The sequence below is a fragment of the Pogona vitticeps genome, chromosome 4 (assembly GCF_051106095.1).
Source record: "Pogona vitticeps strain Pit_001003342236 chromosome 4, PviZW2.1, whole genome shotgun sequence".
NCBI classification, from domain to species: Eukaryota; Metazoa; Chordata; class Lepidosauria; order Squamata; family Agamidae; genus Pogona; species Pogona vitticeps.
This window is the reverse complement of record NC_135786.1, coordinates 81,442,403-81,468,475: the sequence shown is the minus strand read 5'-3', so window position 1 is coordinate 81,468,475 and position 26,073 is coordinate 81,442,403. Positions and strand designations below refer to the sequence as shown.

Below are 26,073 nucleotides of genomic sequence, written 5' to 3'. Positions count from 1 at the left end.
TTTTAATGGCCCACCCTCGAAGACTACTGGATCCGATTGGTTTTCAGGATGTCATGAGAGGGATTACGGCTGAACTGGCTAGTGCTCCTGTAGACGTCCTGGTGGACAGCTGGTCTACCGCTGCCACCAGGGCAGTAGACACGATCGCGCCCAAACGCCCTCTCCGGCGCAGAACTCGTCCGGCGCCCTGGTTTAACCAGGAGCTCCGGGCGATGAAGCGAATAAGGAGAAGGCTAGAACGTAGATGGAGGAAGAATCCGACGGATAACAATTGGATAGCTGTCAAGGTCGCAACTAACCTTTACCTGAATAAGGTGAAGGCTGCATGTAGATCATACTTCGCTAACCGGATAAGCGAAGCATCCAATCAGCAGGCGGAGCTCTTCCGTATAGTGCGCGACCTATCCGGAGTTGGCCCGGGAGATGGGCCTCCCCCTAGTTTTTCACCGGACCAATTTGCAGCATTTTTTAAATCTAAAGTGGAGGCCATCCGCCGGGAGCTCTCTCCCTTTTTGAACGCTGTGAATCGAGCTGAGATGTCCAGCGCTCCGTCTTGCCCGGTTATTTTCGATTCTTTTCAGCCGGTAACGCCTGACTCTGTGACCAGGGTGCTTGACCGCTGTCGGGCCACCACCTCCTCCTTGGACCCTTGCCCGGCCTGGCTAATCAAAGCAGCCAGGCCGAAAACAACTGAATGGGCCACAGCAATAATAAATGGGTCTTTCCTGGAGGGCAGGTTTCCGCCTGCCCTCAAGGAGACACTCATTAGGCCCATTCGAAAGAAACTCAACTTGGCGGCGGACGAAATTGGCAACTATAGGCCCGTCGCCAATATTTCTTTCATGAGCAAAGTGGTGGAGAGGGTGGTGGCAGACCAGCTTCAGGCTCTCCTGGATGAAACAGATGCCCTGGATCCATTCCAGTCGGGCTTCAGGCCGCGCCACGGTACAGAGACGGCATTGGTCGCCCTGTATGATGACCTGCTGAGGGAGGCTGACAGGGGCAAAACGTCTCTGTTGGTCCTCCTCGATATTTCGGCAGCCTTTGATACCGTCGACCACGGTATCCTCCTGGGGAGACTCTCTGAGTTGGGAATCGGTGGCCTGGCGTTAGCCTGGCTCCGTTCCTTCTTGGAGGATTGTCCCCAGAGAGTTCAGCTTGGGGAGAGTGTCTCGGCCCCGTGGAGCTCCAACTGTGGGGTTCCACAGGGGTCGATTATCTCCCCAATGCTATTTAACATCTACATGTGGCCGCTAGCTGGGATCATCAGGGGGTGTGGAGCATCGTGTCACCAGTATGCTGATGACACCCAGCTCTACATCTCCTTTTTACCAACTGCAGGTGATGCCGTCCTGTCCCTCCAGCGCTGCCTGGGGACCGTACTGGAATGGATGCAGGAGAACGGCCTGAGGCTGAACCCGGACAAGACGGAAGTCCTGAGGGTGGGGCCCCCCGTGGTTGGTGGCTTGGTCGACTCTCTCTCGTTTGGGGGGGCGACCTTGACTCCGGTGAGTGGGGTCCGCAGCTTGGGCATACACCTGGACCCGACGCTTACCATGGAAACACAGGTGGCGTCGGTGGTCCGCTCCGCCTTTTTCCATCTTTGGCGGATTGCCAAGCTGCGGCCCTATCTCGACACGGAGGCCCTCACTACCTTAGTACATGCGCTTGTAATCTCAAGATTAGACCACTGCAACGCGCTCTACGTGGGGCTACCTTTGAGGCTGATACAGAAACTTCAGATGGTGCAGAATGCAGCAGCCAGACTTCTCACTGGAGGGAGAAAATACCATCATATCTCTCCCATCCTGGCTAGACTGCATTGGCTGCCCATCCGTTTCCGTATCGACTTCAAAGTTTTAATGCTCACATATAAGGCCCTATACGGTTTGGGACCTCGATATTTGGCGGAACGCCTTCACCCACCAAGTTCTACCCGGATCACCCGCGCGAGCCAGGAGGTGAGGCTGAGGAGCCTGACGCCGAGGGAGGCCCGAAGGGAGAAGACACGAAACCGGGCCTTCTCGGCGGTGGCTCCTCACCTTTGGAACAATCTCCCTCCTGAGATTCGCGCGGCCCCTTCCCTGGGCACATTTAAAACTCAGTTAAAAACATGGCTTTATGTTAAGGCCTTCCCTCCTGCCAGCATTTAATCTAATTTAATTTATTTTTCCTCTTTATTTGTCATTTATGATTTATGTTATCTTTGTTAATCGATATTTGATTTTATGTTTCTATAATTGTATTAATACTGTTGTTAGCCGCTCAGAGTGGTATAGATGTATCAGATGGGCGGGATATAAATCAAATAAATCAAATAAATAAAATAAATAATAAATAATATATTGTGTGGTCTAGTGACCATTCATGCATTTGACTTTGTAGACGACTGAGGCCATCTGCTACTGTATTGTCGTGCGTGGCTATGTAGACCGCCATGGGAAAGACGTGGTGTTCCAAACACCATTCCCATATCTGAACTATTAGATAAAGAAGTGGGAGGGAGTGGGAGCCACCCTGTTTGTTGAGGTAAAACAGAGCTGTTGTGTTGTCTGTTGTGATTTGTACGACGGTGCCTGTTACAAGTGGCTCAAAGGCTTTGAGGGCTCTGAAGATGGTGAGAAGCTCCAGGTTGTTTATATGGAGCATTTGTTCTGTGCATGACCACCTGCCATGGATCTGTATCTTGTAGTGTGCGCCCCATCCAGTGCTGCTTGTGTCTGTCACGATTTGAATCGCGGGTTGTAGAGGGGAGAAGGAGCGACCCATGAGTAGGTTGCATGGTTTGTTCCACCAGCGAAGCTGGGAAGTTCTGGCGTTACCCGCAGAAGTTTGGATTGGTTGTCTGTCATGGGGTTGAAGAGGGTAAGGAACCAAGATTGGAGGGGGCGAAGTTTCATCCTGGCGTGAAGAATGGTAGAAGTTGTTGAGGCCATGAGGCCAATAGATGTTGGGCAGTGTGAGCCGTGACAAGAGAGTGTGGTTGGAATTGCTGTATTAAGATGTGAATTTCTGTGAGTCTTTCTTGGGGAAAGAAGGCTCTCGCCCATGTGGAATCTACAGTAACTCGGTGCCAATGTAGGCAATGCATTGGGTAGGTGTGAGAATGGACTTCTGCTCGTTGACTCTGAGACCCAGATCCACCAGAAGAGAGAGCGTGGTGCGAATGTCTTTTAGAGCTTGGGTGCGAGATAGAGCGAACACAAACTAGTTGTCTATGTAAGGAAAGACTGTAACTCCCAGGGTACGCAAATTGGCCACCACAGGGGCCATGCATTTCGTAAATACTCTTGGTGCCGTGGAGAGCCCAAAGGGGAGGGCCTTGAATTCAAAGGTGTGCTCTCCTACAGCGAACCAGAGATTATTTGTGATGGTGCTGGTGTACGGTAATATGGAAATACGCATCACTGAGATCTATGACGGCAAACAAATCACCTTCTTGAAGTATGGGCAGCATTCATTTTAGCATGATCATCCGGAAATGTCTGGAAATGATGTAATAATTGAGATCCCATAGATTGAGGATGGGTCTTAATCCCCCATCTTTTTTTCCGAACGTTAAAGTACCGAGAGAAGAATCTTGGATGGTCTTCTATGATGGGGATAAACAATACAGCGTCCTTTGAGATGAGAAATTAGATCTCTTGATGGATGACGTTGGATGGAGACGTTATGACGAGATTGTGGGGTGGTAAGTGTGTGAATTCTTTGGTGTAGCCGATGGCGACAATGGTGAGTACCCAACTGTCTGATGTGATGGAAATCCAGACTGGGAGGTGTGGCCACTCAACATGGCTACCCGTAGGATGAGCTGTATGACGAGAAGTCATCCAAGGGGGACAGTTCATTGCGATTTCTATCAGAGCCTGGTGTTGGGAAGTTCAGGATGGACCCTTGGTCCAGTACCAAAAGTGAAGAATGCGATGAGATAGAACACGAGGAAGGCGAAGGAGAGGATGGCCCATAGAAAGGAGGCAACGAAGCAGGTGCAGTATGGAATGATTTAGAGAAAGATAGTACCAGAGCAGTGGGTGTCTGATGGGTTTGTGATGGTTGATGTTGGCTCAGTACCAGGGTCTGGTAGGTTGTTTGGTACCTGAGGCTAAAGGTTGAGGGCTGGAATAGGTTGTGGTAGATTGTACCAACTTTTGAAGCAACAGTACTGAAGTACGAGGCTTTTTTGGTGGCGCAGTACGGTACTTGGCGACATCCGTGTACCGTCTCTTTCTGGACGTTCGGGATGGTACTGGGGATTCCGGTACTGAGTCAACCTCTGATGAGGACCGGGATTGGTTATCATCTCAGTACCGGTGTCTGTACCGTAGATATGAGGATGAGGTGTCCATATCATAGTAATAGCGGTGTCGGTACAGATGATCCCGGTAGTAATAGAGTTCGGAAGGGTGGTACTGATGAGTCCGGAACCAGGAGCGTTTACAGATTGGGTCGTAGTACTCCTTGGATTGGTAGAGTCTGACCCTCCTGGAATGCTTGTGCCTTCGGGATGGTTCCCTGGATGGAATGGACCCAGTAGGTGTAGTGGGTCTATCCAGGTCGGTACCATGGGAAGTATGTCGCTCCTTCTTTTGCCTCTTATGTGGGAGAGGACATTGCGGTACCATAGAGGCTGAATCCGACTTACCCACAGATGTGGAGCGATGGGTCGAAGGTGGGTTCGAATGCGGAGACAATGATATCATAGTCAGATTCGCCTTGACCGGTGAAATCGGGAGTTGAGCTAGTATAGGAGATTCAGGCTGTGCAGACAGGATCAGGAGCGTGTCTTCCGACAAATCAATATGGATCGTAGATTGATCCTATACCGGAAGATCCAGTACTGGGGTAGGTCGTGCCTGAGAAGATGGCTTTTTCTTTTTCTGTTTAGTGGAATCAAAAGGCGGGAGCGACGGTGGTGCCAAAGATGGTTTGGCAGACGGAGGTGCCTGAGATTTGTGCTTCGGTGTGAGAGAAGCCTTGGAAGGAGTAGGAGAAGTAGTGGTCAAAGCTGAAGGGTGTGAAGGAGGCTCAGCAACTGATGGAGTGTCCATGGTCAGAGGTTTGAGCGATTTTTCCCTTAAGTGTTGCTCTCTCAGCTTTAAAGCCTGTTTTGTAAAGTTTTTGCAAAATTGGCAGGAAGAGGTCCTACATAGATTAGCATAAAGCTCTAGAATATTCCGGAGATCTTTGCGCAGGCGCAGAGTTAACCCATTAGTGTGCATTCACAGAGACCACAAAGAAGCATATTTTTCTTTTGTTAAATCTCACTATTGCATGGTAAGAATATTCCCCCATTTTTCTTGCAAATCATGGATGAATGTAAGCAGAATTTATACCTCTAAGACAGAGTTCACCTTTTCTTTAAAAAAAAAAACCCAACTGTGTTGGACTGCATGGCAAATACCAAAATCCACAGTACAATCAACCCTCGACTTACAAACTTAATCCATTCCGGAAGGATGTTTGTAAGTCGAAAAGTTTGTAACTCGAATCAGCATTTCCCACAGGAATGCATTGAAAACCAATTAATCTGTTCCGGCTGTTTTTGGTTCTTAGGTCGAGAGGCGATTTGTAATTAGAAGCATTAGTTCCCATAGGAACAAATGCAAAGCCGGTTAATCAGTTCCTACCACTAGGGGCAGATTTTTTTCTTTTTCTTTTTTTAACCTAAGATGGTGTAGGTTAAAAAAAGGCAGGAAATCACAGAGGGAATGAACGAACACTGTTTAAAAAAAAACACTTTTTAAATCAAGCACCTTTTACACCAAAACAGGCACCTTTTCAACCAAGCACCTTTTAAATCAAAACAAGCAGCTTTTAAAGCAACCAAGCACGTTTTTACCCAAGCAGGTTTTAACTCAAACCGAGCTTCCTTTTACCCAAGCACCGTTTAACCCAAACAAAGGACCTTTTAAACTAAATTTTACATTTAAAAATGACAATACCAGGCAGTCCCAGGTCTCTCTTCCCACTCTCTAAGCACTTGGATGAGCGAGGAAACAGACAAGCAGCCACTTCGCTAACTGAAAGTTCAAATTTCCCGTTTTCCCTGCCTACTCCGCACTTTTTTCTGTTCATAACTCGAAGCCAAGTTCGCAAGTCGAGTCCATATTTTCCTATCGGAGCAGTTCATTAAGTCGAAATGTTTGTAACTAGAGCCGTTCGTAAGTTGAAGGTTAACTGTAGTTTAATATTTTTACAAGGACAACCCAACATTTCACAAAATACATGAGCAAGCTTTTCCATTCTCTAGAATTTGGGGGGAGATTTTATGCAAAAGACTGGAAGTGAAGAAAAAGATTGCTTGTTGTTGAAGCCATAAGCACAGCATCTGTCACTGTCTAAAGACTTGTGTAGGGAGATATGTTAGATTAACAATGCAATTATTTAAATATCTTTTCAGAAATAAGACCTGCTAATAGTAATGGGGCTTACTATCAAATATAGAATTGCAGACTTAATTTTAGCAGGCTCTCTTATTATCAAGGTAAGCAGCTTTCAGATCTTACTTAAAGACTATTAACACACAGAGAGAGAGAGAGAGAGAGAGAGAGAGAGAGAAAGACAGACAGACAGACAGAGACACAATGGTTGATTCATGATATTTTAAAATATATTATAAATTACTCACATCTGTCTGTTACTCAAATCTGAAAACAGTTTTTCCTTGCTAGCTATTGTAAAGAGAAATACCGGGGGCGGAGGGGGGGGGTTGCAGCAAAGGTGCACACAAATAAACGTAAGCTGAATTGGGTAGTACTTTCTAGAGGGAATTAACTCTTGAAAAATAAAGGCCCCATATTCAGATAGAAAATTCACTACCTTTTGTTTTTGTGTCATGTTCTTGAATGGCTAAATTCTCTATTCTGCCAAATGCACTTTGCAGGACAGAGGCCATACCAATTGCAGGGACTCATGAACAGAAAGGACTAGAACAGACTCAAACAATCTAAAATATATTTTGACTTGAAAAACAAACTTTGCTTTATTAGATATGTATTTACATCCAAACAGTATGCTATACTGAAAATATGTAACTCCTCTCTCCCCCTTTAACTTAGAGCTGTGAAAGATACTTGTCTTACTTTGGATCCCTATTGTTAGTTATCAATTCAAGATTTAGGGCTGACGTTGAATCAATCATTGCTGTTTGCTCACTTCCATGGAAACGAATCTTGAGTGACTTAGGTGCATACACGGAATTTTGAATAAACTCAACATATTTCAGCACAGCTGCCACAGCTGCCAGACAATAATACCTGTAAAAAACCATGAAATTAACAAATAATCAGTAGGTAATGTGTGCTGCGGCTCTCAAGATTTTTGAATCATGGATTTTCCTAGTGGTAAATATTTAACCGAATTTCATTTATACAAAATGGTGTAGGCCAACATCACCCAAAGTTAGTGAATGATCCTCTGAGCATCACAAATATATTTGAAGAACTGGCAGTACCCACATGAACCTGAGCAGCTGTTATTATCTCCTTTTGGTTTTCTGCACCTTCAGAAGGCTTTCGCCATGAAATCCTGATGCACAGTTCTGTGTATGCACAAGAGATGATGTCACTGATAGTTAAAGGCAAGTTGCCACTGATTAAAGGTGATTTAGGGCCGCACATGACACATACATAAGACAGTGAAGTTGTACATTTACCCCCGAAACCCCAAAGGAAGCCTGTAACATCAATTTGCGACAGATTATGACATCACCATTGTATACACACACCTGCATGATAGAATTTTAGTATCTGATTGACAAATGAGCTTCTGTTAAAGCTCTGAACGTGATTCTGTGTCCTCTTTATTGTGTTACTGCTTTTAAAAATAGGCTGTTTCTCATGTGAAATATTATGTTAAACCTAGGTTGTAATCCATCTTGATAAGAGAGACTGAAAGGGAAGAATATAATTATTTTATATGAATCAATACTTTGCTTTCAGAAACATGGTTCTAGGGAAAAGAATTGTAAGAAAAGTAACAAACTCAGTAATCTGAAATGTAAACATCCTTTGATGATGATAACAGGCAATAATTGAAGAACATACCCTGTATATGTAAATTAGAGGCGGAACATTATAACAAATACATCAGAGTAAAATTTCTAAACCAGAAAAATGTGCTTAAATAAATCCTTACTAAATTTTAACAAACAAAATATAATTAAAATGATTAAAGCAAATATAAAGATGTGACTGCCTAGCTGATGTGAATGGGATATTCCACATTTCACACCCTGTATTAATTAGTATTTGTTTGTCAAGCAAAAATTAGAGAACACAGAATTTGTACTACATTTTTCATAAATGCTTATTGCACTTTGCAAATTCTTTACAAATCCTAGCAAGGATTTTGTATGGAAGGTCAGGATTATTATCCCCATATTAAGATGGTGGCAGTGGTGTGAGTAACGGAATGGTGAATTGCCCAGGGTCACACAGGAAATTCATGACTAGGCTCAGATTTCAACTGGACTCCTTGTAGTTTTTCATATTTTCTCTTAACCACTATGTAGCACTAGCTGTACTTGTGACTACAGTATATGTAATGTTATCTTGAATGCCAGCAGTTGTCCATTCTCTCAAGACTATGGTGCCCCAGGTGCAAACATGAGAGGTACCTACACCAGACATTCAGAACACATGTTGAAAAGATCATAAAAATGGAAAAGTATAGATAACGGTAGTAAATTTGTTCAGAGGCTGGTTCCTGCTCTATATGAAGAAATAATTATGATACTGTGGTTTTTTTTACTTAGAAAAAAATGAGAATCTGAGGAAATGACTTGACTGTAAGTAACTGGTGATTGTCAATAACAAGCACAGCTGATGGGGACACGGGAGAGGGCCTTCTCTGTGGCAGCTCTCAGATTATGGACAGCTCTCCCTCAGTAGATCAGGATGGCCCCTTCCCTGTTATCCTTTCGAAAAAAGCTGAAGACCCATCTCTTCAGACAGGCTTTTAACAACTATAACTGAATCCCTAAACCCCATTTTGTTAAATAAATTTAATCTTTTTAATGTTTTTATGTTTTAATCTTTTAATTGTTTTTTAAATTGCATATTGTTTAATTTATCTTTTAATATTTAATTTATTGTTTGTTTGTTTTTAATTGTGTGAATTTCAATGTCGTGAGCTGCTTTGGGTACCTTATTGGGAGAAATATGGCATATAGATAAAACTAATAATAATAATTTAATAACATTAGGTTTTAAATAACATGTGAATTAATATAAACATTAATATATTAATCTAAACATTTTAAAATACGATACTGTTGATCAAAAACAGAAAGCTAAGATCAAAGGGGAAAAACGCTTAAGAAACAACAGGGGCATGTTTTCCTCACTAACGCACTTTCTTTCTGCATACCTCATCAGACTTACAAATGAAGTCTACATTTTAAAAAAATGAACAAAGGTCATGGATGAACACATATTTTTTATCTCTCAAGAATTTAGCTTCTAATGAGGTGCAAACTCTGTTGTCTAATTTGGCATCTAAGAAGCTTCTTAGTTTATTAGCAAGCAGCTATTAGCTGTGACACAGATAATGGTATTACTCATAAAAACATAATTTCTCTTATACACTTACTTGGACTGAACCTCCATAATAACAGTACTGAATTCAGGCGTGCATAACTGTTCAATATATTCTAAACCCTTAGTTTCATTGAAGTACTTTCTCTGGACTGTAGTAAAAGCAACATTCTGGAAAACAACCAAAACAGGAATTTTGACAGAAGCTGATCCAATGTGACAACAGATTTTTCCCATAGTTGCTGAAGCTAAAATATTGATAGAAATCTATTGTGAATATTTATAGTTTGCTATAGATGTGATTCAAAGGCACACATGTACCGTGAATTAACTGCAACAAAACCAGAAATGCTGCTCAAATTGCCATGTACTTTAGATTACTGGTTCAACAGTTACTGCCTAAGGTACAGTACATGCCATCTCCTTTTCAGAGTCCCTTGACAAATCCCCAATTACTTTTCAGAAAATGTATTTATGTCCATTTTTCACTCCGATGTCCTCCAGAACATCCCACAAAAAACTCACATAGCTGAGCTATGACTAAAACAATGTTTGCTGAAATGCACATGTTTAATACTGGCCACAATCCTGTTGTTTAGTTTACACCTGTGGAAAGCAAACAATGAGTCCCCACTTTGATTTTCTGGATTGAGTGAAGCCGGTGGGACACAATTGCTGGAAAATCCAATCAGGGATTTGTTAACTGTCTATAAGAACATGCTACAAATTACAGTTCGCCTTCCGCAAACTGTAATTGGGCAACTGTAATTGGGCAACAGGATTTTGGCCATTATTTTAAAAATGTTAAATAAATGCTCCTTCAGTTTACCTTGAAATTTTCTGTTACCAAGTTGAACAATTTTGTTGCATTGCCTGTATCGCATGCAGTATTTGACATTATTATTTCTAAGGGTGTCAAAATTCTGAGTTTGGTGATAACCTACAAAATGTGAAATACAGATTGGTAAAAACATTTATCTGAATAGTCTCAAAGGCATATCAAGGTCAGCATTCTATTGAGTTCCTGCTGAACAGAAAGTACTGCCAGTGTCATAAAAAGGGAGTGTGCACTGCACAATTAGTGATTTCCATAGACATTTCACTGCACTTATGCAATGGCAATGTTTATACAGAGGTGCCCCGCTTGACGATTACCTTGTTAGATGAGGAAATCACTTGACAACTAGTTTGATTGAACGGGGTTTTTTCGTTTGACGATGATCGGTTCCCTGCTTCGGGAACCGATTTTTCGCTTAACGGCAACCAAAACAGCTTATCAAGATGGCTGCCCTTGTGCAAAATGGCTCCCCGCTGTGTTCTAGGATGGATTCCTTGCATTACAGACACTGGAAAATGGCTGCCCTATGGATGATCTTCAGGTATTTCGCCCATTGGAATGTATTAACCGGGTTTTAATGCATTTCAATGGGCTTTTTACTTTCGCTTGACGACAATTTTGTTCTACAGCAATTTTGATGGAACGGATTACCTCGTCAAGCGAGGCACCACTGTATAAGTGGCACAATCTCTTGTAACTACAGTAATGGGACTCCCACTGAGTTCAGTCAGATACTGATCCAAGTTGTTTTTATTACCAACATCATTACCAACATCTACTTATGTCATTCCATGTGCACTGCATCCTGCAATATAACAAGAAATTGGATCTGGCCCTATAGCTTGTAACCTAGGATTTGACAGAAGAGTCAAAGAATATAGGACAGAAGACTGAAGTGAGGGGTACATCTAGGTAAACGTGGGCTCAGTTCAATAATACTTACTTTCCCTACGTTTAGTAGAGAATAAGAATGTGGGCTTGTGCAAAAGATTTCATGGACAACATGGGAATCAGATCTTCATTGCCTGCACTCCTTCACAACTGCTTTTTAGTTTTTTCTTACAAAAAAACTCTCATCATGGCAGTGTGACATACTAGTTAGTGTTTGATTGGGCTTGTGAGATAAAGATTGTAATAGCATTGACAAATGGAGAGGAGTAACACTGAGCCAGTAAAACTCTCTGCCTGACCTATCTCACAGGGCTTTTGTTCTGAGAACAAAGTGGAGAGAAAGCCACAGAAGATCCCTTGAGCTCACTGGAGAAAAGGCAGGAAATACAGTAAGTGCAACCAGTAAATAAATAAATGACCAGTTCTTCTCCTTTTCCTTCATCTTCAAACCACTCTAGTTGCTGGGTATGGAGAAATTACTGCTGTGGCATTTCAGTGTTATGAGCTTATTCCTTACATTCCTTCAGATTTCCTCTGTCACAAGTGAGGCATCTACATAAAAACTAACATATTTTAAATCTGCTTTTTAGTTAAGTCCAATTACAATGCATTTGAGAAACAATCAAACAACTTTAGAACTGTATCCCAGTCCTCTATGGTGAAGGCAACAATTTTATGCACAAGACTTACTATTTCTATTGATTTCAGTGCAAGGGATTTTTATACAGCAATAGAAAATAATTAAGATTTACCTTGGCATAGGTTGTATTGTCTGCAAATTGAGAAAGTACAACTTCTGGATTTTTTAAATCAATACTTGCCATTCCTACTTCACCTCTAGCAAGACCTCTTCCTTCTATTACAGCCACAATCACAGATGCAACACTATGGTTGGAGACTGCTGAAGATGATGTAACTGTAAAAGTCAAATGTTTTTAGCATTTTACCAAGATATGCTCTGATACAACTGACCCCCTTGAACAAGTGGAATGTGTCTTCTAAGCAGGGATTATATTTGAAGTATGTCTGTGACTAGATAGTGATTTGTTCTATGGTTTGGTCCAGTTTCGGGATAGGCTGGTTCACTCCTTTTTCTGGTGACCACATGACGTATGGGGTCATTGCAAACCAGCCAGCACCTGGTAGGATTGCTTTGGTTCAGTTCCAGCATGTGTGATCACTGGAATTAAACCAAAGTGGATAGATTAAGCTCTCTGCTTAAGCTGCTTCACAGTCTTAGAAAACTGAAAGCTTCCTCCCACTCCTCTATAGAGCAGGAGAGAGAGGAAGCAAAGGCATTTTTTGAAAAAAAAAAAAAAGCTCTTATAAAGCAGCGCTGATATGCTATGCTACTTTAAACAAATAAAATGCCTTCTCCTGGTCCTTCATGGATAGAGGAAGAAGAAATCATCTTTTTTGTTATTTTTTTCCTTAGCCCATTTTAAAGGGAAGAAGGGCCAAATAGGGTCACTTACACTGTGGTCTGGCTTTCTGACCTGAAACGTCCCAATTCTTGTGTATGAATGCAAAGTTTGTACTAAGCATACTACCCCTCTATGCAACCTTAAAGAACCCTACTTAACACACTCCAGCCCACTCCAATTTGACTGTCTAGTCACAGCCTCTGTCAGTGTCCTTGTTCTACCCATTTTCAAAATTCAAAATAATTTACATTTCGAAGATGAAGTTGCATAAATACGGATATGGAACAGTATTTACAAATGTATACATACTGTACCTATGGATAAACATACAATATTCTGATTGAAGATAAAAAGGCATTCAGGTATTCTGAATGAAGATAAACAGCCATGAATAGTATTTTAAGCATGTGTATACACTATATAAATAACTATTTTTCAGATTTCATACTGCATACAAAATTAAGCATGTATTTACTGTATTTCATTGCAAGGAACACAAGCATACATGTAAGATTCCCATAAAAGCTGGTATGACTTAACTGTACTCCAACATTTTAAAAAATCAGAATGATAGAAGTTGAATATTAATGCCCTGAAACAATGTCTAGCCTTCTATTAGACACAAAGGCTATTCAACAAGTCTGATATGTCTTACTGTATACTGTAGTAAAAATTGTTTCCATGTTTTTAAGAGGAAACAAAGCCTTAATATGCTTAATACACACTTAACACTGTGTATTTTTCATTATAGTGAAAGAAAAGTTCCAAAAGCTTAAAGAGAGAGACTGGTATAATCTCCACCTCTACTGTAACAAATGGGAAATCAGGTTCATGCTTTTTAATACTAAGCTTACCACAATTACGTTAAGTCTTGATGCTATAAGATCAGCGAGCAAACCTTCTCTGATGAAAATTCACTCTTTTTATTTTGGACCATAACATTTCTGAATCCATTTCTTTAAAAACTGTTTCTGTTAATTGTAGAAAGTTTGAGAGCAATTACTCTTAGTTACTTAATATAGATTGATAAGCTGGTTCTCCAAACACTGGTTCACAGGAAAAACATCAATCCCAATAGAAGACACCTTTTCATGTTGTATCTACAGTATACAGAAACCTAATTTCATGCCTACATGTAACTCAACAGCAGTTCCTACTTCTGTATAAGCCAGTGTTCCTTCCTTCCATTTCCAGTCACACATGCTTATATGGTACACTGAGAAATTCTATAAGTTTGTCCACTAATACAGAAATCATTAGGCTTGATTGGATTCAGGCTTGGAAGATCCTTGTTGGTTACTATAGTCCCAACATCCACCAACTAGAGCCTGGTACGAAAGACACAAATCTTCAAGAATTCTATACCCAGAAATTCGTTCTATGTACAAGAACTGAAGGCACTTTACACCCCTTCCATGCAAAATTCCACTCCTGCTTAACCCAAACCCTTTTTATTTTAGAACAGTAATTTAGAAACTTATTTCCGGGGATGATGAGTCTGCATATCGGGATGAGGTATTACAGCTATCCCGCTGGTGCAAAAAAAAAACAATCTTCTATTTAACATCCAAAAAACCAAGGAATTTATAGTGGACTATAGGAAAAAAAGAGCAGACATTCAGCCACTGTATATAGATGGAGTTTGTGTGGAACAGGTGGTTGAATGTAAGTTTCTTGGGACCATCATAACAAATGACCTGACTTGGAGTGCAAACACCGCTGTGTTAATCAGGAAGGTGCAACAATGGTTATATTTTCTAAGGATTCTTAAAAAACAACAATTGATTGAGAGTTTGTTAACCACCTTCTATCGGAGTTCGATTGAGAGCATATTATCCTACTGTCTCTGTGTATGGTTCACGAGCTGCACAGTGGCAGAGAAAAAGGCAATTCAAAGGGTGATTAAGACGGCCCAAAACATCATTGGCTGTTCACTCCCCTCTTTGGAAGAATTGTATAAGAACAGATGTAAGAGGAAGATATCTAACATACTGAAAGACTCCTCTCATCCGGGACATCAGCTCTTTAAACTATTACCATCGAGAAGGAGATTCAGGGTATTGAAAGCAAGGACAAGCAGATTCAAGAACAGCTTTTACCCAAGTGCAGTATTGAGTTTAAATGCGGGGTTATAAGTTTTTGGTGGAATTTTAATTGTTGGGAGAAACGGGGTATCTATATCTGTATGGTGAGTGTTGTGTATATTTTGACTTTTTTTGCAGTGGTGTTGTCCAGTTTTACCGTGGGGAAGAGCACCTCATTTCGTTGCACCCACTTGTGAGTGCAATGACAAATAAATTTCATATGTCTTATGTCTTAGGATGGGAAGACATTTTGTTGCTGTTGTTGTCAAACAGATCAGTCACATTAATTAGCTAGTCTAAAGCAAATCACCCAGAGATCTAACAGTACATCCAGATAATACCTTGTACCCTCTCCTTCTCTAACAAACAGGGAATTTCAAGCACAAGTTAACAGTAAGATAAAGTGAATTATCAATGATAGAACATTTAAGTTACAGGTAACAGCACCTTATTTCTAACTACTGGAGCTTAGTGGTAACATATTTAAAAGCAACAGAGCAACTATTACTTATTAGGGGCAATTTTTATTGCTTTGGTGCCAGCTTCAGGACGATGATAAAAAGAAAAGGAATGAGTAACTAGAGACAACAATACTTTTAAATCCTAAAGTAAGAAACTGCCCAAACCTTACCTTTTGGGGGAAATGAGCCACATGTAGACTCTGTTACTCCTTAAGCAATTACCTTAATTATATAAGGCGGCTAAGATGGATTCTGTTGTTTTTAATTGGAAAATAAAGGTACTGCACAAACTTGTTTTGTTGCTCTTATTTTCCAGTTAAAATGTGAACAATTCTTCCACAGCCATCTTATGTAAGTAAGGTGGACATTAATGAGTATGGCACACAACTAATGTAGTGAGTTTCCTTGTTCCATGGCAATAAGTAACATGCCTCTAAGGAGCAATGTAATGAGTTACTTTTGAAAAGTAATGTCCCAAGCTCTGCTATTTTACATTTTCAGAAGTGTCCCAAGAATTGTCCAGGCGATAACTTTTAATATAAACTATAATGAGGTCAAGAAACTGATGGTAAGGTATCACATGTGTATAATTCATATGTTCGCTGGAGTTTCTCTCTCACAGAACATTCAGTCTTATGTGTATGCTAATGATACATCTGTAAATAGCTAGAATACCAATCTATATTATTCCTTCCTTCAATGACTATGGCATTAAAGAATTCATCAATCTTTTAAATCAAATATTAATATAGAAAGTAACATCTTCATCAATCTTTTTGTCGTATTATTCATTCAGCCTCAATATCCTTACAGTCAACATCTTCATCAATGTCAACTTTTCCTTTTACAGTATTCTTCTTTCTTTAACTTGCACCAGAACCCTGTAAACTTATTAAAATGTGATTATTGCAATACTGTCATGTGTTTATACATCTAATGCAGGGGTCTCAAACTCAATTTAGCTGGGGGCCGCTGGAGGCAGAGTTTGGCTGAGGCTGGGCCGCATCAGATTTTCCACCAAGCGGAGCAAGAACCTGAGGAAGCTCCCCAGGAGTTTCCTTAGCCTGGCTGGGGCTCTGAGGAGGAGGAGGAGGAGGGGTGCGCAAGCCCTCATTGCCTGTCCACAACCCCCTCCGGCTCCTTCTTCATTACCACCACCACCACCAGCAGCAGCAGCAGGACGAAGAAGCGGAGAAGTGAGGGAGGTCTGGCAACCTTCCTCTGAGAGCCCCCTTAAAAAAAAGGCTCACTCAGCAACAGCAGCTACCTCCACCACGACAGAGGAGCAAACTTTGTGAGGCGAGCCCAGGCAGCCTCCAGATCCGAGGCGGCTGAAGCAGGACGAAGAGGAGGAGGAGGAGGAGGAAGCACCGCTGGCCTGGCTGGTGCTGGGGGTGCCGAAAGAGAAAGAGAGCCAGAGCACCGCTTCCCTGGAAGAGGTGGTGGTGGCGGCAGCTGCTGTTGGTGGTTTGGAGGCGCTCTTCGAGGACGGGCCAGGAGCGAGCTCCGCTCTCAGGCATTGCGCGGCAGTGGCTCGGGCACTTGGCCTGTCCCCCAAAACAGCGCCTCTTGCACCCTCCATTCAGAACTGCAGCCTGCCAAGCAGCAGACAGGCGGGTAGGCTGTCAGGCTGCAGTTCTGGGTGGAGGGTGCAAGAGGCGCAGTCTTGGGAGAGAGCGAGCAAGCAAGCGAGGGGAGGCTTTTTTGACTCTTGACAGCAGAGGACGCGTGGGTGCTTCGGGAGGGGAGGCTATTGTCCGGCAGGCCGCAAATGGCCCCCGGGCCACATGTTTGAGACCCCTGATCTAATGTATGTAGGTCTCTTCTTCCCTACTTAAACAGCCCTTGTGCATTATTCTGCATACTGCATGCTGTTAAACCTTGGAACTCATTTCCCCAGGACATGGTGATGGCAACCGCCTTAACCACATTTAAAGGGGAAATAGACAATTTTAAGGAAGAACAGCTCTAGCTACCATGACTGGCCTCCAAAATCACAGGCAATATCTGTAAATACAATTCAGTGCAATACTGTTGCCCTGTTCTGCTTACATGCTTCCCACTTGCATCTTACTGGCCACTGTATAAGACAGAATGCTAAACTAAATAGGTATTTGATTTGAGGGGGGAGTTGACTGCAGGAAGGAGGATTAGAAATGATACTTCTGCTTATCTAGAAGCCTGGTTAACATGCAGAAACCACTGGCTTGCTTCGGAGCAGCACTGCTTTTATTTCTAAACTAATGGGTATGTGATCACCTAGTTTCCCTATTAGAGGTAATTATGATTTAGATCTGATCAGATAGGTAGCTTATTAATAAACATAGGGATAAATTTTAAAAACAATCACAATATTAATCAGAAATTGCAGATTCGTGTAACATTCATCAATTTCAGAGGCTCGACAAGCACAAAGAGACAAATATTTATCATTTTTATTTGTCCCTTTGTTGTGCCCATAGAGCAGGGTAGGCTGCTAGAAACAGCCATTCCAGCAGCCTAGTTTGCTTTCTCTGCCTCTGGACCTGCCGAAGACCTGTTCAGTCGGCCCACTTTCTCTCTCTCATAGCCTAGCCCTCTGCCCCATCACCTCTCTACCTTGTCCTGCTGTTGCCACACCTCCTCCTCTGCCAGAATGGAAGTTAGGTTGCTAGAACAGAAACCGCTATTCTGGTAGGCTAGCCTGCTGTCTCTGCCTCTGCACATGCTGATCAGCTGTGCAGAGTCAGAGAGAGCAGGCTAGCCTGCCAGAACAGCAGTCTCCGTTCAGGCAGCCTAGCTTCCATTCTGCTAGCAGCTGCAAGACAAGATAGGGAGATGAAGGAAGGAAGTGGGAAGTTGGTGGGGGTGGCAGCAGATGGGGGGTGGGAGGGCTCAGCTTTCTTTCTAAGATAGCCATGGGCTATAAAAAAAAAATCCAATGAGCCAATGAACCAATTCATGGTTTGGCAGAAAACTCAGGGGAAATTCATGGTTCATGAACTGCCATTTTGGCGGTTTATCCCATCTCTACTTATTAAGATAGGTAGATCGATGGAAGCAGTCAATTCACAAGGTTATCAGAAGTGACTTGTCACAATACTACAAATAACAGAAAATTTGAAATAGGGCGCAGGTGGCACTGCGGGTTAAACCACTGAGCCACCGGGCTTGTCAATCAGAAAGTTTCTATGTCTAATCATGCCAGCCATGTGACCACAGAAAGTGTCTACAAAGGCCAGTTCTTTGGCTTACAAACAAGAATGAGCACTGGCCCTTAGAATAGGACACAGGTGGACTTAATTGTTAAGGGCAAGGGTCCCCAACCCCCAGTCCACGGCTGGGTGTTGGTCTATAGCCTGGGCCAGACCGGGCCATGGAAACAATCTGCCCCGCATGCACTCCCCCCTGTACAGCCCCTTTGTGCATGAGTGCGCACCCCTTTGTGAGCGCCCCCACCCCTACACAGATGCATGCAAGTGCCCCCGCCCTGCAGACATGCCCACGAGTATGTGCGCACCCACACAAGCGCCCCACGCTCCACACATGTGCGCACCTGCCTGCCCCTTTGCCTATGTGCACAAGCATTGAGGGCTGCCCCGCCTTCCCCAACCACTCCACAGTGTTAAAAAGGTTGGGGACCACTGGTTAAGGGGAACCTTTACATTTACCTTTAGATAGTGGAATAATAATTTGCAGAGGAAATGAACCAGTATAACAGTGAAAATGGTTAAATCTCTAAGCTCCAATAAAAAAACAAACCCTAAATATCTATACGAGAAATATAGCTAACTCCTCTGAAACTGTCAATTTGTCCAACTGGCCAGGAGAAGTATGTAACACACACACCCCAACACAAAACTTGTAACAGGGTAATGAAAGGAAAGAAGCAGAAGGGCACATGTCAAATATGCAAACCACTCTGACTATACATTAATCAACAGAATAAAATGAATGTAACTTATTAATATATTTCAGTGTTCTTGGAGCATAGTGTATGAAAGATGAAAGCACTAGAATTGCACATATTTTACCAATTTTCTATTTCATACTACATCAGCAGCTTGGATTACATTACTAGAATAATTAAGCAAACAAAATGACTGGAAAATAGTATGGTTTAATAATTTATTTTGAAAGAATGGGGATGTTTTTTATTTCTAATTTTTATTCTTTTTAATGGGAATAGGATTATGGGGAAGGGAAGAAAGAATGGGGAAATTTTGAGGTTTGCTTCCTATGCAAATGAAAGCAGAATGCTCTAAACGAAAATGTTATTAAAGACATACTTCCCAATGATGTGACATGACGAACCCACATGTGCTATGCAAGTGATCTAGCACGTAGAAAAAATAAAATAAAGTAACAAGCAGCTTCTAGAGAGAAAAAGAGAGAGAAATCCTACCTTTCAGTAAGGTAAAAGAATTATAAGGAGGGCTAGAGAAATAAAGTAGTTTGAAAACAGAGACATGAATGTTATATATGTTGGAAGCTGCCCAGAGTAGTCAGTTGACTAGATGGGCGGGGTATAAATGCAATAAATAAATAAATGAATAAATAAATAAATAAATAAATAAATAAATAAATAAATAAATAAATAAATAAATAAATAAAATGAACACAGAATGGTAATACTTCTGAAAGAGTTCATCAAAAAATGAAGATACTGGGATTTCATTAATAACTGAAAATAATCTGGTATGGGACTGAACTGGTAAATATATTGCAGAGACGTAGAAACAAAGATGTTATTCTCCAGACAAGGAGAAAAACAAGCAAGAAAAACCATAGCACTGCAGTAGTAAACACATTTTCCAGTGCATAGAAAAGGTCCTGCAGGAGAGCTTAAACCTTTGTATTGCCAGATGTGATTGAAAAACATCCACCTGAAACTACATACACCCAGTCAATGTTGACAATAGTAGGCTTTATGAACCAATGGTGCAGCTCACTGTCAAACTGCTTCCTGTGTTCTTAGTCTTATTCCTGGAAGTCTCAATTTAACATTAAAAGATTGTATCCTACCATAGAAACACAGTGTAAATGCAGCTGTTTAGCACATATTATTCTGGTAGCAAACTATCTTAAAAGTTTGCACATTCCCATTATTTTGGTAAAAGAGACAGAAGTAATTTGTCCTTCCTCCATCTGCTCCCTGAAAACCCTTCTCAGGAGGTACAGAGATCTTCCTGACATGAGCTGGTAGGCTGGCAGGGCCAAAGAATTTTTTGAGGTGCAATATAAAATTGTAACATAAGCCACTTCCTTTATGATCCCATATCACTATACAGTATATAAATCTTCTGAGTCATCTGAGAAAAACATCTATTTCAGTTTTGAAATTACTTTTTTTAATACTTTAAAAATCGTATCGTAACTCACACAGTGCTTTTCTACCAAGCCCGAAAATCCTCCCCCACCTCAGTTATTTTTATTTCATATAGCAGATATTTCCTATTTTTGGTTGTTGACAAAGTCTAAGGATATTCTTACCTTATGTTTACCAAACTCATATAAGTTATTTATAAGAAAAGTAATCAGATAATGTTTATGAATTTATAAATAAACAATCAAACTCATGTAAAAGAGAGGGCATAAAAGAACCCAGTATTTAATCTCTTTTTCAACTGGATGCAGAATCATTGAACAAACAGGCAGCTACAAGAAGTAACTGGATGATGTGCCCAAGAAATCCTAAGGAAAGCTATGCATTTGAACTAGGTATGAGAAATGAACTTCTAATAACTTCTTGACATAAAAGCCATAAAATATATGTAAGCACAATTACTAGAGTATTTTGGTGTGCAATCAAATATGTTGATAAGGATGTTTCTACGCACAACACATAATCCTAAACACTGGGTGTCCGTCAAAGGGCAGCCTTACTTCAAGCTGCCAACTTTCAGGTGAACCTTTTGCATGATACCAATACCCTATTCCTTGAAGTGTGCTTAGGGCACCTTTTAGTTCAAGCACTAACTTTCTGGCATATAGAAAAATTAACGCACTGTACGCCATTACATTCTGGAACTAGATAAGGGGACTAAGAAGTGCCTGGCAAGGTCACCCAATTAAGAACATAGCATGCACTTTTGCACTAAGGGACTGAGAGAGATTCCTGAACTTCTGTTAAACTATGTTTTGCTTTTTTTATGTTTGTCTCTCTGCCCTCTACATCTGTTTAATTCTTACATTACATTCCAAGGTATTTTATAATAAATTAAAGCCTGATCCCAGTGACCTGCTACTATTTTATATTATTGCAGAAGTCCTTATTTCAGTAAGTGTATTGGTAAAGCCTGTTAAGACTTTATAAGAGGGAATCTGAGGATTGCCCAGTCTAAAACAAGCAAAGTACAGATAGCATTATCTTAGAACCTTCATGTTAAGGCATAAAAAGTAGTCATACCGGTCTGATAATTTTAAAAACCATTTTAATAACTTTTCTCTGATGCTGTAAAAAAGCAACATCCCAGCAATGTTTTCATTTTTTTTAAAGAAACCAACATGGCTGCTCACATTTAATCAGGCAAATTCACTTTCTTTTTCTGGCCTCATTCATTACAAGCTCATTATCTTGTTGAAAGTCAACTCCTGTCACAAATTCTTCATTAATATGCAAAATAATTAGGTCACTTAACGTCTCCCCCCCGCCCCAGTGTAAGAATGTCTACAGTTTTTGGTGGATGCCAGCCTGCTGGAACTTTTTTGGGCTTCTCTAATCACCAGTGGCATGAGAAAAAAATTAGAGACTTTGCATGTGTCAAGGTGTGAGGGTTCAATGTGTACCGGAGCTATTCCCAGCTCCTTTGCAAGAAAGACTTCAGTCGAGGATTGCTCTTTTAACAATGGAACATTTATTTTGTCATGAACAAATAAACTAGTGCCCTTAACCAGCTCTGAGCCTTTGTCTCCTTCTGCCAACGGGACAATCAGGGGTTTCCAATCTTCAACAATGAAGGGGTTGCCATAACTAGAATTCCACAGACCCGGTTGTTCGGGGGGGGGGGAGGAGGTTCCACTCTCTTAGTGTGGTGGTCAACGGACCCGGCAACAGGGGCACAGCCTCATCTCAGAGAAGGTCATCCCACAGGGTATTCCCCGGGCGATCCAATGTTTCCCAGACCTTCTTAACTCATCCATCTTCATCTCCAGAACTCTCCATTCACTTCTCTTTTACCTTTCCTCAACTCTTCCCCTCTCCTCTATAATCTTCCTCCTCCACTCTCTTGCCTCAATTTCTCCCCAATAAGAAGGTCTAACGGGGATAGCAGACCTCCTCCAGTAGTCAGTCTCCTCTCTGGGTACCCTGATCCTTTCCCATTTATCATTCCAGGAATCTTTGGTCCATAGCCACTCCCAAGCCAGAGACAAAGACTCATCCCTCCTTATAACTTCCACTTACCTCGCCCCTCTCTCTCTCTCTGCCTCCCCCCTTCTTGGTTCCCGCCTCTTTTGTCCCTCTCTCACTTATCCCCACCCCCCTCATACACTGGATCAAGGTCTCTGGTTCCCTCCCCTTAGGGCAGTGGCAGCAAACCTTTTTGGGTTTGTGTGCCCAAATTGGGAAAAAAAACCCACAAAAAACTAGCGGGTGGCGTGCTGTTGCAGCGGAACCGGAAGTGGCAGAACCAGATGTGGTGGCGGAGGGGGGAATCCCAGGCATGGAGGTGCCTTGAGACCCCACTCCGGATCTGCAACCAGCTACTCCGGATCTGCCTACTGAAGCGCCAGAACCATGGGTGCAGCCACCTTCTCATGTTTGGTTTCAGGGGGGAGTAGCGATCTGTTGACTTATGGCTCGTGTGCTGGCAGACGGGGCTCCGTGTGCCAGCTGCGGCATGCATGCCATAGGTTTGCCATCGCTGCCTTAAGGTGTTTATTCTGCGCCCCCTTCTGGACAATCTCTGATTCGCTTTTCTCCTCAGTCCTATTTTTTGGGTTGAGGATGGATAGTGCTCCAGCGAGTGATGTCTCTGAGTTGCCTCCCATCTCACATAAGGTTTCTTAGAAGCACAAGTTCTCCTATTTTCAGAAGAGAAACTGAAGGGAGCGGAAGGTCCAGCCAAATTAAAAAAAAAAAGCTTGGGCCACATACAACCCATGTAGCATATGATATCCCCTTCCTATTATGTAGTCTCATTGTTTTCCTCATGGCTGCAGGGTTGCAATCTTGAGTCCCTCTGGGTCTTTAAGCTGTGATAGTTTGTGCTTACTCTGGAGAGCAGAAGATTCCTACGGAAATGGTAAATATCCAAATATTTTTTTTTAGTTTTGTTTTTACAGAGATGACCCTGCATTGGGATACAACAGTTCAGCATAAAACTAATCTGTCTAGAGTTAATTATATGTTTTAATGTGTGCAAACAGGAATAAGCCAAAAATTTAATCATAATTTCAAAGAGTTAGAATGTTATTATTTAGCTATGCCATCATAGATGCAGTGATGTAAACAATAAGCCACTTCTGAGTGACTGGCTACAGGGGGAAACAGGGTGCAGAATCCAGGGTACCCACACAATACCGGTGGGCCTGATCTGCCAAATCATGATAAGTGCCCATTTCTAGTTGGGAGTTCAGTTTTCTAGAACCATCCTGTGCGTCCTTGGGCAAGCTGCACAGTCCCAGGGTAACCCCAGAAGAAGGGAATGGTAAATCACTTCTGTGTGTTCCCTAGGTAGAAAACTCTGAAAGGGTAACCGTAAGTCTGAATTGACTTGACAGTCCATAGTTGTTATTATTAAGCAGTAGTAGCAAACTGCCGCTAGTTAATGATTTGCCATTTGTATCCCTTGTTGCACACCAACTCTCATGAAAGGCTGATGAGGACTACAAGTGGCATATTGTCAACAAGCAATAACTTGCTACTGCAATTTGTTTCATTGCACATATGCCAGTATAACTAACCAGTAAGATTCTGACCCAGATATTTAACATGTAATGGGCAAAAACATACCAAATACAATATAAATATGAACATTTTATCACACAGTATTTGCAAAATTATATATCTTTGGGAGGATTCTGATGGTTTGGATTGTAAACACTGGACTTTCCCACCTTCTCCTACGCTTAAGTTCAGTGCTCTCTGTAATGCTAATCCAAAAGGTTGGAGGCATGGTGCAGAATATAGCAAAGGGGGACGGATGGGGGGGCACAAGCCATAGACCCCATCCCCCCCCATATGAACAGTAGTGCCTATCTGCTGATGTTTTGGATTCAAGCCCTCTTATATACCACCCAATGGTGAAGGCATTCAAATCTAAACTAGTTTCCCAACAACTAAGGATTTAATTTATTAATATCTTTCTTAGGATAGTTTAGCCTGACAAACGTTATCATTTAAAATTGCAATTCTTCATAGTAGTTGATTAATACTGTAGCTAGATAAGGTTTAGGGTTTCAATCTACAACAAAATTGTAATATAATTTTACACTGCCCCCTGCTGTTCATTTGGACAACTTCACTAATAAACAAAAAAGATATGCTGAAAAACTATATAAACTTTTATAATTCTAGTTCAATAGTTTTAAGCTATCCCTGAAATTATGCATACTTAGCTCAAGAATTTTTTGATAAAGCCTAAGAAACTGAAATACGCAGCAGAAAGGCACACAACATTTCTGTGAAAAAGGAGGAGTTTATAACTGATATCTCATATCAGTTATATGACTCTAAATGTTCCCATTTGCTAACCCTCTCATATCTTGGAATGGTATAATTACAGATACTCACTATTCGCTGAAAAAAATGGATACCATGCATTCTACATTGTTTTTAAAAAGGCAAACAACCGACTAACTGACATTTCATAATTTCTTTAAAATTGTTCTGCAATAATGAAGGGGAACTCAGCTACATATGCCTTTACTTCTACCCTCCCATTCAGAAGAGAAAATGCAACATACTGTTAGGCCTACCTTAATAAACATCTTATATACTTGCATTAGTAAAGTGTAATCAGAGATTTGCTACAAATGCTCCATGAGATGTGAAAAGCAAGAAGGGGGCAGCAGAAAGATTTCTACCCATTGCAAATGAAAACAGCAGTAAAGAGTGTCCTTTGACAACAAAATACTGCAGCCTAAGATTGGCCCCAGTTCCATTCAGCAATGCCCCCAACCTCTACTCTTTTGTCCAATTTCTTGTCTCCTCCAGTTAGCACTTCTTGCCACTCAGTAAACTTAATCTTCATCAGCCTATCATCACATACCCCTCTAAAGTTATTTCAGTATTCTTTAAAACGTGATGTTCTCCAGGTCTTCTAGTGTCCCCCTCCTACGCATGGATAGTGAAATTATGACCATAAAAGTACCGGTATGTGTTTCCAAACTTGAGTATAGGAAACTACTGGCACCCTGAACAAAATGTTAGTGTGGAGGGCTTCTCCTCATAGCTCCAGCAGTGCCATCCCGTTCCCACTCTCACCTCATTTCCCACTGCTAGTCAGCCAGCATTCCATGTCCAATGAGAATGCCAGTCTTCAGTGAGGGTCTTTTTTCAGAAGGAATGTTCAATCCCAGCCACATTAAAACTTTGGGTTTCTCCATTGATTTCTATGGGCAGCTCTAACTTCCAGCCTTGAGGACATTTAAAAGCAGCTTTTGGTGTAACTAGGAAATGACCCATACAAATGTCCTCTTTTATAGTCTGCCCATTCCACTATTCATTCCATTGGGAGTTGCCCCCCCACCCCAAGGGTAAGGAATTTTTGGACCTCCTTATACTACTGTATCAGGTCCAGTATACAGTAATTCCTGATGAAAAAAGCTTGAGTCCCATGCCCTCTGGAGAGCCAAGTTACCTCAAATTATGAGTATCTGAAGGGCAATATGTAGCTTTAGTCCTGATTGCATATT

General features: G+C 41.6%; 1 protein-coding gene across 6 annotated transcripts in view; it reads right to left on the bottom strand.

The window, feature by feature from the left end:
• MSH4 (mutS homolog 4) overlaps window positions 1–26,073 on the bottom strand; it is a 78,105-nt gene that overhangs the window by 47,324 nt on the left and 4,708 nt on the right. For 5 of the 6 annotated variants that reach the window (XR_012086456.2, XR_012086455.2, XM_072997813.2 and 2 more), the window contains exons 3-6: window positions 12,018–12,181; window positions 10,366–10,476; window positions 9,592–9,707; window positions 7,083–7,256 (exon numbers count right to left, since the gene is read on the bottom strand). Coding sequence is in view for 4 of the 6 variants with exons in the window: in XM_072997813.2 (XP_072853914.2) it covers window positions 7,083–7,256; window positions 9,592–9,707; window positions 10,366–10,476; window positions 12,018–12,181 (565 nt within the window). In the remaining 2 variants the exon portion in view is untranslated. The remainder of the gene's footprint in view (window positions 1–7,082; window positions 7,257–9,591; window positions 9,708–10,365; window positions 10,477–12,017; window positions 12,182–26,073) is intronic. The other variant, XM_020794668.3, reaches the window with a different exon arrangement.